Consider the following 15762-nt stretch of genomic DNA (forward strand, 5'->3'; position numbering starts at 1 on the left):
AAAGGAGCTCTTTGAGAGTTCCCATACTTAGAAACAGTATTTCTACTGTCATAAGGAGTCAGACAGCTAGCAGAAGATCCAGGTAGAAGGACTGCAGTATTATTTACAATAGCATTAACTAAGCAAGGTTTCCAAAAATTGAAAGGATTTGCATAAATTATGATTCTTCCAATGCAAGATGAATGCAAGGCCATTAAATATTATCTCAAATACTATTTACTCACATGATAAAATGTTAGTGATATATTATTAATTGAAAACAGTTGAACACAAACTGAACATAACAGGAAAACCTCAATTTGGCAAAATAAATGACATATGTAAGACTGAAGGGATAATTCATTGGTATATTAATTTGCATTTTGTTCTACTATTGTAGAAGAATCAGAAAGAATTACAGGAACTTTTCTCTGCTTTCCTTCTACCCCTGTCCCTTCCACTCTGCCATGCCTCTCCCCACATACCCACACAGATATCAACAGAAAGTTTGTGTTTTTCTTTATCCCAAGGTATTTCTTTCCCATAAATTGGTGGACTGATAATGATGGTTGGCTGAAAGGCTTAGAGAATGAAGACAGTTACAGCAGCCTGAGTGAGGAACCTTCCAGTATGGAAGAGGGGCCAGAAAGGAAGAGGGGGCAGAAAGGAGTCGATGGGTTGCCCTGCCCTGATTAGCTGCAGGGTGCGATATCAGAGGACTGCTCATAGCCATTTAGGAAGGCAGGGCCCCAAGCATGTCTCTCAAAAAAAAAAACGGCCATACCAAACTTGAGACCCAAAGTAAGTTAAAGCTTCCTGATTGTCTACAGAGATTGTCTATGATTGACCTTGACAGCCGTGTGAAACCCATGTACCTTTACACAACCTTCATGAAGGCAAGGAGGAAGCAATCCTATTATAATTGGGATTAGAATTCTTGCCGTCCCTTTAATGGGATTTCACAAACAGACTTAACTGGTTTTGAAATAAGGTCTACAGAGCATGGAAAGCAGCACCTGACACACAGCAGACACAGAAATGTGAATTTTCCCGCTTCCAGGGGCAACCACATGGGGTGCTGTTCTTCCACTACCCACAGCAAACAAGCAGAAATCTGAGGGCAGGAAGAGGGTTGTCCAGACCATACTGGCCTCACAAGATGGGCTCTTCAGCAGTCCTTGACCAGGAGCTGCTCTCTGCACCTGGCCAGCAGGAATGCAGGCCCCATGGTGACAGTGCAGGCTCCTTGGCCCTCCCCACTTCAGCAGACAACAGCAGTCAGTCTCCAGGGCTGCAGGAAATGACATCCTAGTTCTGATCACTGACAGTTAAGGATCTCCTCACCCCGCTTTCTGAAACTGCACAATATTCATTTGGGATTTTTCAACCACCTCTAAGAGACAGGTTGCCCTAGCACACATAACATCCTCTGGTTTGAGACAATGAAAAAGAGAATCAAAGCTGAGCCCATGGTCTCTGGAAGCCCTTAAAAATCATTTAAGACATTTAACAAGAAGGTCTGGTGGTTTGAACTGTCCCCTGCCTCCATTTCTGATTCCACATTCCAACTTTCAAAGGGCCACCTTTGGGAGCTCCACTGTGTGCCTGCTGTCCCCCATGCTGCATGTGAAGGCAGCAGGAGTATGTGTGCATGCTTGCCTCTCGCCTCTCCATGCGGTGCATGATGATTATCTAGCCTGGCAAAGGAGGTATAATAACAGGGTAGGAGGCACAGATAATAGGGTCTTTCTGGCACAAGCAGCAAGTTATCTGAATCCATCAGAATTCATTTGTAGGAAGAGCAATGGATAGGATGCAGAAAGGTAGAGACACTAACCTTTAGTTTTCAGATACATTTGCTGCATGTGGTAATTAGAGCTATTTTTAAAACTCCCTATGTGTCAACATTCCCTTTTCCCAGCATTCTTTGTCAAAACACTGCAAAACAACACACTTGTTGGTAACAATTGACTCACTTCTAAAACAGTGAGTTTGATTCCACAACAGTGGAAGGGGTCTGTCTGAGCAGTTCTGTCTGCAGGAAGCAGGGCTCCTACAACCTTTGCCTATCTGTAGTTTAGTGATCCACATACATGTTTCTCAGCCATGCTACCATATGCTCTCTGAGGGTGAGAAACACATCTCTAGAATTCTCTTGAGCATCCTCAGTACCTCATAGGTGTTCGGTACATATGTGATGAATAAATGGCAGCTTGTTAAGAGTTATAAATCCTGGTATGGAGACAGGACATAGAGGAAGAAATTAAGGACCACTGATGAATCACAGCCTCAGTTTCTGGGGTGATAAAAGAAGGAAAGATCATGGAAGAAATCAACAGGTGTTGCCGAGTAGGGGGATAGTAATTTGAGCTGAGTCTGAAAGGATGCATAAGAATTTAAAAGGCAGAGACAGGGAGAACTAGGGTATCAGCAAGCCCAAAACACAGAAATGCTGCAATTCATGTTCCTCTAAATGATACATCAAGCTGTGTTCCAATCCCCCTACACTCTCCGTAAAGACAGGCACCAACCTCTTATCAGTTCCTTAAATCTGGGTTTCCTTAATTAAATTCCAAAGTTTCCCAAAAAACGTTAGTTATTTGTTAATAAAATAAGCTACCCTTTAAGAGTGCTTGCTGTAAACCAGACCTCGTGCTGGGTCACTTCAGGTGAGTTATCTCATCTAATCTTCATAACTTTCCTATGAGGTGGCTATCATGAACCCTATGGAGCAGATGAGGAAAATAAGGCCCAAAGAAGGAAGTAAAACAACTGGCCCAAAGCCATGGAAGTGGCAAGCACTGGATCCAACTCATATCCGTAGTGTGTTCCCAAAGACTGGTCTAAAACAATGGTACATCCCTACTTTCTTAGTTATTGCTCCCCAAACCCACCATCTATGCAGCAATAAAAACCCTCCGCCAGGGGCATTGAAAAGGGATGAAGAATAATATTACATAACAATTTCCTCATTTATCTATGAGCATAAAAGTCAAATTTCATAGATGTATTTCTAGTGAATGTAGTTTGTTCTTTTCAAATACTACTCATGTGATAGGTATTAGCTTATTTCTGTGAGCTTTTGCAGGTTCTTTCACCTTTTCCATAGGAGTATTTAAAATAAGGTAAAATAGCATAAAGGGAATTAATATAATAATAAAAATAAAAATTTTATAATAAGACTTCCCACAACAAGAACTTATTACCATTTTTAAATTACGAAAAATCTATAATATTGCTGGGAATCAGTCATGTATTCAGCATTTAGTTAGTGCTGAGTGTGAGGAGGACAGCAAAGAGAGGGGCAGTGTGGCATGGGGCATATCTGAGGTATATCTTAAATTTGGAGTCACTCATACCCATGTTCAAATCCTGACTCTGCCACTTACTAAGTGACACTGCAAAGTCAATCCATCTCTCTGAGCCTGTTTCCTTGCCTGTAAAATGGAATAATATAAGTTGAAGTACCTGAGGACTTGGTCCTCCAACCCTTCCAAGGATCACCCTCTAAGTGACCATATCCCCTTGGTGACAGCATGTGATATCAGGGAGCTCCCCCTCCTGTCTGAAGTGTGTTCTTCCCTTGGCTTCCACAACTCCACCCTCTACTAACAATATTAACCCTCACATTAAATGTAAATCATCTGAGCACTCCCACTAAAAAGCAGATTGTTAGAATGGATAAAATAACTAGATCCAAGTATGAAAGGACTTCAAGAGACATAATTTAAACATGAAGAAACAAGTTGGTTAAAAGTAAAAGAATGAGAAAAGAATTATGCTAACACTAACCAAAACAAATCTGTCATAGCTACAGTAATATCAGATAAAGTATATTTCACAGCAGAGAATATTTTAGAAGCAGAGGTATAGAGTCCTTTCATAATGATAACAGATCAAGTAATCAAAAGAACAGAAAAATTCTAAACATTTATGCCTCATAAAAAAGCTTCAAAATATATTAAACAACAACTGATAAAACCTCAAGGGGAAACAGGCAAGCTCACAGTTAAAGTTGACTATGTTGATACCTCTCTTCAATAACTGATGGAACAAGTAGATGAAAAAAAAATCATCAAGGAGACAGAAGATATAAACAACACTATCAACTAAATTGACCTAATTGACATTTATAAAACAACAACAGGTTATACATCCTTTTCAAATGCACATAAAGCATTTATCAAGAACAACAATATACTGGACTTCAAATAAGTCTCCGTAAATTAAAAGGAATCAAGTAATAGAAACTATTCTCTAACTACAATGGAACTAAATTAAAAATCATTAAGAGAAGAATCCCCAAATATTTGGGAACTATGTAACACACTTCTATACAACCCATGTGTTAAAGAAGAAATCAAAAGGTAATATACAAAGTATTTTGAACTAAATAACAATGAAAACACAACATTCCAAACTTTGGGAGTTGCCATTAAATGCCTTAAGGGGAAGTTTATAGTACAAAAAGCAATAAACGAATGTCTCAAATCAATGAGCTCAGCCTCCCCCTTAAGGAAGACACAGATATAGATGGCATCTAAACACAGGAAAGGATGCTCAGTATTATTTGTTATTAGGGAAATAAAAATTACAATTATAATGAGGTACCATATACACCACCACAATGGAAAATGCCAAAAACCCAGATCAAACCAAGTACTGAAGAAGATGTGGAGCAACTAGAATTCTCAGAGAGCTTAGAAGTGTCTTAGAAAGTTAAAACATACATCCATCATATGATCTAGCAATTCAACTTGTAAATATGTACCCCCCAAAATGAAAGCATATGTCCACACAAAGACTTGTATGTACATGAAGGTTCATAGTAGCGTTTTGTATAATCATCAAAATCTAGAACAACCCAAATACCCGTCAATGATAAATGGATATTCAAATTTTGATGTACCCATACATTTCAATACTACTCATCAAAAAACAGAAGGGAACTACTGCTATACATTGCACTAGGCATGAATCTCAAAACAATTATTTGGGGGAAAACAGCCAAAGAAAAATAGAAAAAAAAGAATGCATAATGTATGATTCCATTTACATAAAACTCTACAAAATAAAACTAATCTGTAGTGCCAGAAACAGATGGTCAGGTGGGGCAAGGGGGTGGGATTACAAAAGGACACAAAGACACTTTGGTGTCTTCTATGTTCACTACCTTTACTATGGTTATGGTCTCATGGGTATATACATGTGTCAAACATAAGTCATACACTTAAATATGTGCATTTATTGTATGTAAATTAAACTTGAGTAAAGCTGTTAATTTTTAAAATAAAATATACATAAAGAAAGTGATGCTCAAAAAAAGTGCCTGGCTCCATCGAATGCCTGATATATGGCCAACCCTAGCCTTTGTTTTGAGTTCTTAGCTGGGGCTCCAGAGGTGGGTAAGATATGATGCCTGTCCTCAAGGGCTCCTCAGTAGAGCTGGAGAGAGAAACAAGTGAATGGATTAGAAGAAACAATGGTTTTTGAGTGTTACTAAATCAATTTGCAGACAGTAAATGAACAGGGACTTAATATCCAAACAGAATTGGAATATTCAAAATGAAAGAAAAAATTAAATCTTTTCCCTTCCTCTCTTTCTCTGTGACCCAAGTAGAGATTTCTTAAAGCTATTTGATTCAGCATTCATCTCATTGTCTTTTTATGTCCAGAGGGTTCTGAAGTTAGCTTGTGAACAGCCTCATGTGTCATGTGGAAGAATCTGAACTCTATCCTATGGGCCCTCACATTCCACCACCTGCCAGCAATCTATTCCAGCAGAGGTGAGCACGTGACAAGAGAAAAGGTACAGAATTGTGTTGGAAACAAAAATGCATGTGGCAGACAGTGTGCACTGCCTCATCCTTGGAAAGCACTGCATACATGACAGACAAAAGATGCCTTCAGGAGACACCTGTTCCTTGCCATTTAAGTTATCCACCCTCTTTGATCACAGAATCCTTTTCCCACAAAACACCTACAAATTAGTACAATTTGGAGACTGCTGTAGGAAGCATGGCTGGTGCTTCCCCTGCCCGCCTCCCTGGATTCTCTGTTACCTGACAATGGCCTGGTCCAGGCTGAAAGGAGCAGGCATATGCCTCAGAGGAAGGGCTTGTACCCCATGGGACTAATATTGCACGTGCAGGGAAAGGTGGTGCCATGGAACAAGGGGTACTGACAGCTGTGGCTCATGGAGGAGGATCACAGCTTTAGGAGCCCATGAAACACTGAGATGGTTATAAATGCCTCTCCCTCCATGTGTAGGCAATTAGACAAGCAACATCAAGGTGAGGGAGCAACAGGCAGATGCTGTAGTGGGAGTGTTCACCTAGCACCTCCTCTGTGGCTGAGCCCCTCACACTGGGGACCCTCAGGACGAGACAGAAAAGAGATCCAGCTTTCACTTACAAGCTGTTCAAGGAGTCAAGTGTGTGTATCAGTCCCAAATGCAGCAGAGCTGTGGCAAGAAGACTGATAACTCTAATGGGGGAAATGCAGGAAGACCTCAGGGCAGAGGCGATGTTTAGCAGGCCCTTGCAGGAAAAATATGTCCTTGACAATCAAAGATTCATGAAGGGCATTCCAGGCATAAAAAGAAATCCTAGCAAAGGCCCACAGTCAGGAAAGGAGAATAAATATAGGAAACAGCAAGTCACCCATTCACTGCTTGCAGGGATGATCCTTGAGCTAGTGAGTGTAAGGCTGAGAAGTAAATTAACATGCACAGACATGGTCAGGGCCATCCTGGAGTGGGCTGAAGGCAGGCGCATGATCAGGACTTTTCTCCATTGGCTAGGGAGGTAACTAGAAGGATGGGACACTGGTCCTGAAATTGGAGCTCGGAGTGAGAACCGTGTTAGGAGCAGATGATGGATTCAGAGAGAGATGCATTGAGCTAGAGGTGGTTATAAGGCCTTTAAGCAGCTGAGTCAAGAAGACATCTGGATTTCTGGATCTAAAGCTCAGATGCAGGGTCTGGAATGGACATGGGGTGTGGCATCATCAACGTATGCTGGAATAGGGCAGGAGTGCTGAGGGCCTGTCAGCTGTGCTTCCTCTCTCCTTAGAAGCCACCTCCCCCTGGGCCCCTGCTGAGCCACAGATCACAGATTCACTTGCTGAGAAAACCTAATCACCACACAGGTTGTGCATGTGCTTCTGCACTGCAGATTAAGCAGTTTAAACCATTTCCATCAAAGTGTAATTTGGTTCCATGTTTGGAAGAAGTGGGTTAACAATGCAAGCTGTCTAACAATAAATGGAGAGCTTCAAGTCTGCATCATGGTTGGCTCTAGAAGAAACTGGAAGTTATATAAATATTCCATAAGATAATTTCCTCCAAAAAGTTCCCAAAAGGCTATACTATAGGATACATGCCTCCTGCCTGGATACAGAGACTCACAGTAGTCCATTCCCCTCTTTGTAGAGATTCCTCCCAGACCTGAGCACACCTGTGAGTCAACAGGCCAGACTAGCTCACCTGGGAGCTGCTGAAGGCCACACAGGTAGAGAGGCAGCACTCCAGCCTAGCTGATAACAAGGTTCCAGAAGCAACCTAGCTCATCCAAAGTCAAAGCTGACTGGTCCTGAACTGGCAGCTTCTGATGAATGACCCAGAGTGGTCCCCACTGTCCCTGAAACTCTGGTCTTAATTACTGCCTCTGTCTTCTCTAGAAGGCCAACTGGGAAGTGCTTATCAAAGGAACTTGTGCTACCCTGTGTACATCAGCCTGACTTCAAGGAAACCTTTTTAAAAATCTAAAGTTTGCATGAGGCATTGGGGATTCTGGCCCCCTTGACTAATGGTTCAGTGTTTCTCTCAAGTTCTTTTGGATCCTCCACCCTCCTCCAAGCTAACATGTAATGTAATCGATGAAAATACAGTTTATACCCCAAAGCACTTTTGTTTGCCAGTCCCCACAGTGGAGTACAGAGACCCGTAGAAACTATCAGCGAGGCTCACAGACTCACCAGCCTTTGTCTGAATCCAATTTCCCCTTCTCTAAACAAAACAAGCCTATCATATGCAACACCAATATTCACTAGTGAAGAGAGTCATGGTAGGAAAACCACTGCATAAAGAAAGCAAACAAAAACACGTGCCCTTGAGTGTTTATCCTGAATCTAGGAAAATACATTAAGCAAGACAAATACAGAGAGGGAAATTGGAGGACACACCCTGAGAGAGCTGAAGCAAGAAGGGGCAGAACTGGGGACCTACTGCAGGTCTTTTTGGGAGAAGACATGAGAAGAAGCCCAGACCTCAGCTCCTCTGAGAAACTGAGCTTCCTTTAGTTCTGGAGGCAAAAAGATGGGGCCCCAGTGTAGCTACTGAATCTTGGAGGCACCAAATGCCCGCACCTGACTTTTTCCCCCACCTTATTTTATCCTAGCCAGCAACTGTCCTAAGAGTAACAGGACTTTTGTCTTCAATAGTGCCATGCTATAACAGGAAACAGGCATTCTAAATATAGCTGGCTCCGAAGGACAAACCTATACACAGGTTAGAGAACACCTGCATCATTAGCCAGAGGCCATGTAGGGGTTGCCAGGGTCTGTGGGTCAAAACTTTACAAGAGGCCCCTTGCAGATTTCAAGAATATCCATGAGTGTCCCTGTCAGTATGCGTACCTGGGCCCTACTGACTTGGCCTTACTGAATTAGACCCTGGCCACCAGTAAAAGATCTTTGCCAGGGCCATGTGCATGATAGTGTCACTTGGTAAAGGGCTTTGCAGCCAAAAAGTCATCATATAGAATACCAAAGGCACTGTTTAATAGCTATATGACCTTGAACCTGTGATTTAACCTCTCGCGCCTCCCTTTTCCCATCTGTAAAATGGGGATGATAATAACTGCCATTAGGGTTGTTACTAAGGACTAAGGATGGTAACAAATGTAGTAAAGTGCCTGGCATATATAATAGATGATCGAACAATGGTAGCTGCTATCCCTTCACTGTCAAGGGGAAGAACCTCCACACAGAAAAGGAAACGCAGAACGAGGAAGGTCCCTCTGGAGGACACACTCAGCCCAGGGTGTGCTGGCCCAGGGTGCACTTCTGATGGGTGGGGCACAGCCATTGTCTTGGGCAAGGCTGTTCCCATGTGGCTCTGACAAGTGTGCCCTCAACTGACTCCTGCTGATGATGTGAAGTAAACCCTGGGTTCTAGTGCCCCAGCAATGCCCTGGAGTGCCTTATACAGGCCAGTCTGAAATGAACTGCAGCCCTGGTGAGGGAATCAAGAGGGACAGACAGGGGGCCCTGGGGGTGAGTCAAGATGTAGGGGGGAGAAAAGAAAACAGGTTAGAAACATAAAACCGGAACACTTTTGAAGACTGTGAAACAGAGAAACCCTGGCTCTCCAATTTGGAGGAGTCACCAAAAAAAAAAAGCCAGCAGCAGATAGTTGCCTTAGGTGACACATGGAATACAGCCCTTCTCTGGAACAAAGGAAACTGGACTTTAAAGAACCTGTAAAGAAGGTGGCAAAACCCAGAGGATCAAAACTTCCCGAGTCCCAAGGAGGACTCATGTAGGCTGTGAATGACAGGGCAGTGACTGTCTCGTCCCTTCTAATTACCAGCACAGCCATCAGCAACCCAAGGTAAGCAGATGGTTACTGCACATGTCTCAAATTGGCCCATGAGGACATGGGGCTAGTAAGACGTATATTTATGGAGGAAATCCATGAAAAGTAGGCCTTGCAAGCAGCCTCTACCTGATATACCTGTGAAATTATTAAAATAAGCCACCCAAAATTATTCCAGCCATATTAGCACTGTGCTAAAGAAGAAACACACATCATAAATAAATAAATTACCAGCATAATAAACTTTGCATCTTCTAGGATGAGGCCATTAGAAATTGATCAGTTAATTAGAAGCAGCTGAGGCCAGGGCCCTGATGAAAGCAGATACTAGAAAACACCTTCTAGCATAAGCTCTGCTATTAGCTTGCAAGGGTCACCCAGGCTGCCCTGGTCAGTGCTTCCTGAAAGACTGTGGGAGAAGAGAGGATTCTTTGAGAGAGCTAGGGCATGGTTAGGACACATCTGTGCCATGCCTGCAGCATGGAGGAGGCCAGGGTGTAATTAGTGAGAACTGACCAAGCCACCGTGAAACTTTGGTGTTGTCATTCCTCCCAGGGTCAAACCAGGGGGATGGCCAGTCAATGGGAGAGATCCCGCCCCCGCCAGCTGCATGGGACACACACACACACACACACACACACACACACACACACACAGTCAGATACCTGTACATTCACATGTGCACATACATGCACACTCACACACTCATACATATGCACACATTTATCCCTACACATTCACACATGCATGTCTGCATACATATATGCTCACACACATACTCTTAGTACATCCACTCACACAGAAGCACATAACACACATACCTTCAACCTCCTGCATGAAATACAACCTCTGTCTCCTCCTCATTCTTTTGCCCTGTCCTTTCTGCAGCCCATTTTCTAATCTCATCTCTCCAGCCCCTGGCCTGAATGGCTACCTCCACTCACCCTGCACATCAAACACCTGATACAACTTCTCTTTGACTTTAGACTTCCTTGTGGAAACAAGTCTAAATTCTTTCCCTGATTTGCACCTGCTTCAGGTGAGCATCTTGGCAGGTCAAGTCCTAATCTCTGACCTCCTGTTTGGGCACGGTGGAGCCCTGGAATTGCTCCAGCACCGCATGTCAGAATTAGACCTGAACAAATCACTCTAAGCTTTCCCCACGAGCAGGGCTCAGGGAAGTCCACACACCTCGCCATTCTGAGCTCTTACCTCATTGACAAAGACCCAGTGGCTGTCCTTGGAAGCCAGGTTGGTCTCCACAGCCTGCAGAGAGAAAAAGAAAATGAATGTGAACAGAAGCAAGCCAGAAGCTGACAGACACACAGGATGATTGTCGAGACAGGGTTTGATAAACATTGTTCTTGGAGAATTTTTTTCTTCACAAAACATGCTGTCCCCCTGGGGCCAGCTTTGGCTGCCTGAGCTACAAGACAAGTCATTTGAACACAGACATCTGATTGCAGCTATTCTTCAGAGCTTCCACAAGCTAGCCCTGAGCAAGGTTAGAAGTTTCAATTCCTGCAGGCTTCACAGAACCCCAGGCTGGGCACCTCTCCCCTCCTGGATAATGCCTGTAAAATCCTTTCTGGAGGGGCACTTAGGGGATGTGTCATCATTGCTCGAGGCAAGAGGATCAGAAATCTGGAAGAGGGGGTTATGGCAGCTTGTCCAGTCATCTGAATGATACCTGGGAAGACAGAAGCTCACAGCTGAGGGTCTGAGCTGCCTTCAATTCTTTAGGACCAAGAGAACTGGCTCTTTCTATCCTGAGCAGTAAATCTACCCCTATCATTTCTCTCTTGTAGTACATTGTTCTATTTCTTTATAGTATCTGCCATTTCTGTGCTTGAACAGTTATCAGTCTATTTATTTCTTATTATCTATCTCCTCCACCAGGTAGGGGGTCTCCATGAGGTCAGGGGCCACATCTGTTTTGGTCAAAATAATGTCCCAGAAACTTATACCATAACTAGCACAGAATAGGTGTTCAATAAATGTTGTTGAATGTGTGAATGAAATGCTGGAAGGCAAAACAGATAGGACCCAGTAACTTAGATTGTTTCTCAGATATTTTTATGAGTTCTTTTTTGAAGAAAGAAGGAAGAACTGATAGTTTCCAAGCATGTTCTGTAAAAATACTCACCTTTTGCATGTGCAAAGCACTTGCCGAGCTCTAAGCACTGTGCCAGGCCATCTATGAACCTGGCAAAGAGTTATCAGATCATAGCCCTCTTTCATTTTCTTTTTTGTATTTTTGTAATGTAATTTTTATTACTCTTTTTATTTGAAAAAAGAAACAGAAAAATAAGAGTGTTCAATATCATCCCATAACCTTGCCCCATTTTTAAAATGTGCTAAGTAGTAAAAATGCCCCATTATCTCTCCAAATTCACCCCCTAAAGATAATTTGAGGTGTCCCCATCCAGAAATATTTAGTCACATCTGCAAGTAATATCTATATACACATATCAGACAGATTTTTTTATTAAAATAGCATCATGACATACACAGCAGGATATAGCTATCATTTTTGACTTACTGTTGTATCAAGAACAGTTTTCCTCATCAGACATAGAAATCTGACTCATCCTTAACAGATGAGGGGTAAGGACCCTGCCTCCCCATTTACCAGACATATGTGAGCCCCAGGTCGCAGCACTGTTATTACACAGGGCTCTTTTAGAACCTCACTTACATAAGCAATGGACAACTTTGTTGGCCAATACAACAAGTGTGTGGAAATAGAGGCTGGGGAGTGCTCAGGGCAGCTCTAGCATCCCACATCTTTACACAGAACACCAAGAATTGGCCCAGGGGCTTTTCCTGGGCCATGTTGGGGTGAAGAATACAGACTCCTTCTCCAGCCAGCAAATAAGAGGATGCCAGCCCCACATGAAGATAAGTAGAGACAGGAGTATGGACAAGCCTGAGCATCTCATGGGACGGTGTCCTGAAGACACCTCCTGACCCATTCTATATGCCTGTAAACCAGGCCCTCTCCACAGAACCTAGGAGGACTTCAGATGCTTAGAAGGGGTGAAAAAGAGAAAGCGCCTTCAAGGAAAGTCATGACCACCCAGCCCACAGCCTCTCTCCTCTCAACATGCAGACTTTTCAAGAGTATCTTCAGATGCTCAGAGGCCCAGGGAAGGAGTGGGAGAGGAAGAAGTGGACTCACAGTGCTCTGAGGACACTCTGCAGCACCCTGCTGAGCTCTGGTCTGAGCCATTCCCAACCCCCCAGCGCCTCTTTAATGCTCACATGGAGGATGCCAGTCACATGCCCATCAAGTCTGTACATGACACAGAGCTGTGAGGAGGCCATAACACCTCAGAAAGCCAGAACACTGAACTGAATCTGAGAAGAGATGTGGTTTAACAAGGCTGATCTCAACATCCTACACTTGTTTCCAGGAGCAGAAGGATAAACAGGGAGATGAGACTTAAAAGCAATAGCATTGAATAAAGATCCATGAAAGGCAAGAAGCTATGGGTCTATTCTGCTCCCTGAGGGGTTGACTACTGGGCTTAAAGGGGGACATTGCAGACTGGAATTGATCGTGGAGTAGAAGAGTGTAAACCAACGGCCAGTTAAAGTGACCAGGGATGCTTAGAGGTCAGTTCAGTACAGGCCAGTTCAGTAGAGGCCAGTTCTTTAAATACATAAAGAACTGTCATGTGCCAGAGAGATTGGAACTACTCTTTGCAGCTTTTGAGAGTTAATCTAGGAGGAAGGCCTCTAGTAGTCAGAAAGGCAGGTATCAGCTCAATGTAAGAGAGAACTTTCTGACTTTCCAAGTCATTCAGGATGGAACAGGCTGCCTCAGGAGTAGTGAGGTCTCATGGGAAGTGCTTAAGTGGAAGGCAAGCAGCAGTGCCCTGAAAGATTTTAAGTATCAGCATGGAGGTTGGTCAAGGGTGAGAGCTAAGGCTTCATCGTGCACTGACATTCCGCAGCAGTGGTTCTGCCATCTGGCTTCATGTAGGTTGCTCTGCAAACCTGGTCGGAAGCTTCCTGGGTACAACCTGAAACCAGCTTTTATATGCAGAGGGCAGGAGACTAGAGAAAAGGGAATACCACTCCAGATTGGTAGATGGCACGTTTAATAAGCAAGAGAAACTTACAAGGCTTGTATTGGATGGCTGCAAGACAAGTTTTCTGCACCTGCCTTCCAGAATCTTAAAAGTTTATTTAGAGGCCTTAACTGAATTCTTATGCCCATAGGGGGCCTTAACTGGGTATAGTCATGAACCCAGTCCACATAGCCTCATCACCACATGGCTATCTCAAGGCTCTGTCTTTGGGCAGCTTCTAGCACTGGGGAGGCAAGCAGAATACGCATTCTATATGCAGGGGAGGGAGTGGGAAGCCTGGGTTTAGCTCACAGTTCAAACCAGCAATTACATATTCTGGATGGCCTTCCCCAACAATCTAAAGCCTTCCTTGGGAGCTTTTTAAAAAGCAGACCGCTGAGCCCCAGTCCTAGGAATCCTAAATTCACTGAGAATGGTGATCCTGCGATGTTTCAGAGCCCTGACCATCTCTCTCAAACTTCAGGACTGGGAGCCCTGCTCCAGAATGTGCAGGGAGTCTGAAAATGTGGGTGCACCTGTGCAGGTGAGAGAGGTCCTCTGCATGTCCCCACAGGAATCAGCAGCACAGAGACCTGACTCAGTTGCAGGAACTTGCCAGGGAGCACATGGGAGCCCTGGGTACTCTAAGGAATCTTCCCACCTGGTCTCAGACTCATGCACAGAGAATATTGATGAAGAGAATTGATCAGAAAACCCCAAAGGACAACTGGCCAACTTTTCTTCCTACTTTCTCTCACCGATTAAGCATCAGCTAATTTGTTAAGCCTCTTTTCCCCACACAGAGATAAATAGCACTTGGCTACAGCCTTTTCCAGAGGGTGCAACTCACACAGAAGCTGAGATGAATGGTGAGAAGGAGAAGCTACTGCAGATTTAGCCAGAACACCCCTCACACCCCCCTTAATTACCTGAGAGCTGCCAGCTCTGTGGGAAGAACCCAGCAGGCAGTGTCCCTCCCGGCACCAAATCCCCCTTGGAGGTGCTGTCCTTTCCCTCTTTCTCCCTGACCATAAGGCAAGTGGAGGCCTATACTTCCCTTTCATTTCAGAGTGAGCACTGTAAGGAGGAGGCAGGCATGCAGAGCACATCAAATCCAAGTCTGGCCATCACTTAGCTGAGTGTTCCTGGGTGAGCCATTCCACATTTCTTAGTGGCAGTTCCTTGCCTAAAAAGCAACCCAATGCCAACAGTGCTATCGCTGCTCTGCCACATCCCTCAATTCCTACTAGGATCCTTGAACGCACTGGCTTCTGTGTGCACTCGTTCCCAATGGCAGACACCCACGGGTCAGGCTGCCGAAGCCTGCTTGGCACCAATGGTGCCTGAAAATCTACAGCCATAACCAAGCACTGAGGGCATCACACACACAAATCCTGGCTTTCCTGTGTTCCCAAAGGGAACTGCTCTGCATGAGAGCTTAGCTGTTCCCAGAATCCCTCTGTAGGACAAGCCAAAACTGCTTCCTTGACTTTGCACCCTCCCCGGCTTCCCTCATGTCCCTGTTGCATGTTCCCACCCCCTCTGCTGTCTTTTTGTCATCCCGTGAGTAACTTCTTAATAAATCCTTGCCTTGAAATCTGCTTCTACAACCCAACCTGAGACAAACACTTCCCACCTTGGGGTTATTGTGAGAACTAAATGAAATTGTATGTAAATCTTCCAGCACAGAAAGTAATTCACTATAGATGAACAGTTAACGCAAAAGTCCTCCCCATTCCTTCTACTCACATCTCTGACCTGGTTGGCATTTGATGATCTCTTTTGAGTGTATGGAAGTGCATAATCTCTCATGCATTCCTTCATTCATTCAACAGACTGGGCCCACTAGCAGTTGTCCTAACTCTCTCAGATACAGGAATGAGCCAGGAGCCATGGCTCTGCTGTCACAGAGCTGACAATGACAAGATGACTGACAGTAAACACCAATGGGAAGTGTGGTGAGCACTGTCCCTTCCATGAGTCCATAGACCCTTCCAGGCAGCACAACACAAGGTCTTCCCTCATCTCTGCCACGGTGGATTTACGACTGACAACTGTGTAATCAGGAGCACCTGCAGAGAAATATTGCACCAACCAAACAATAAAGAG

At 44.1% G+C, this 15762-nt stretch overlaps 1 protein-coding gene across 2 annotated transcripts in view; it reads right to left on the minus strand.

The window, feature by feature from the left end:
* GRID1 (glutamate ionotropic receptor delta type subunit 1) overlaps positions 1-15762 on the minus strand; it is a 714118-nt gene that overhangs the window by 259363 nt on the left and 438993 nt on the right. For both annotated transcript variants that reach the window (XM_054580465.1, XM_054580464.1), the window contains exon 5: positions 10790-10843. In XM_054580465.1, the coding sequence (XP_054436440.1) occupies positions 10790-10843 (54 nt within the window). The remainder of the gene's footprint in view (positions 1-10789; positions 10844-15762) is intronic.

Source organism: Pteronotus mesoamericanus, unplaced genomic scaffold (genome assembly GCF_021234165.1).
Source record: "Pteronotus mesoamericanus isolate MK-2021 breed Mesoamerican mustached bat unplaced genomic scaffold, CSHL_Meso_final contig_59, whole genome shotgun sequence".
NCBI lineage: Eukaryota > Metazoa > Chordata > Mammalia > Chiroptera > Mormoopidae > Pteronotus > Pteronotus mesoamericanus.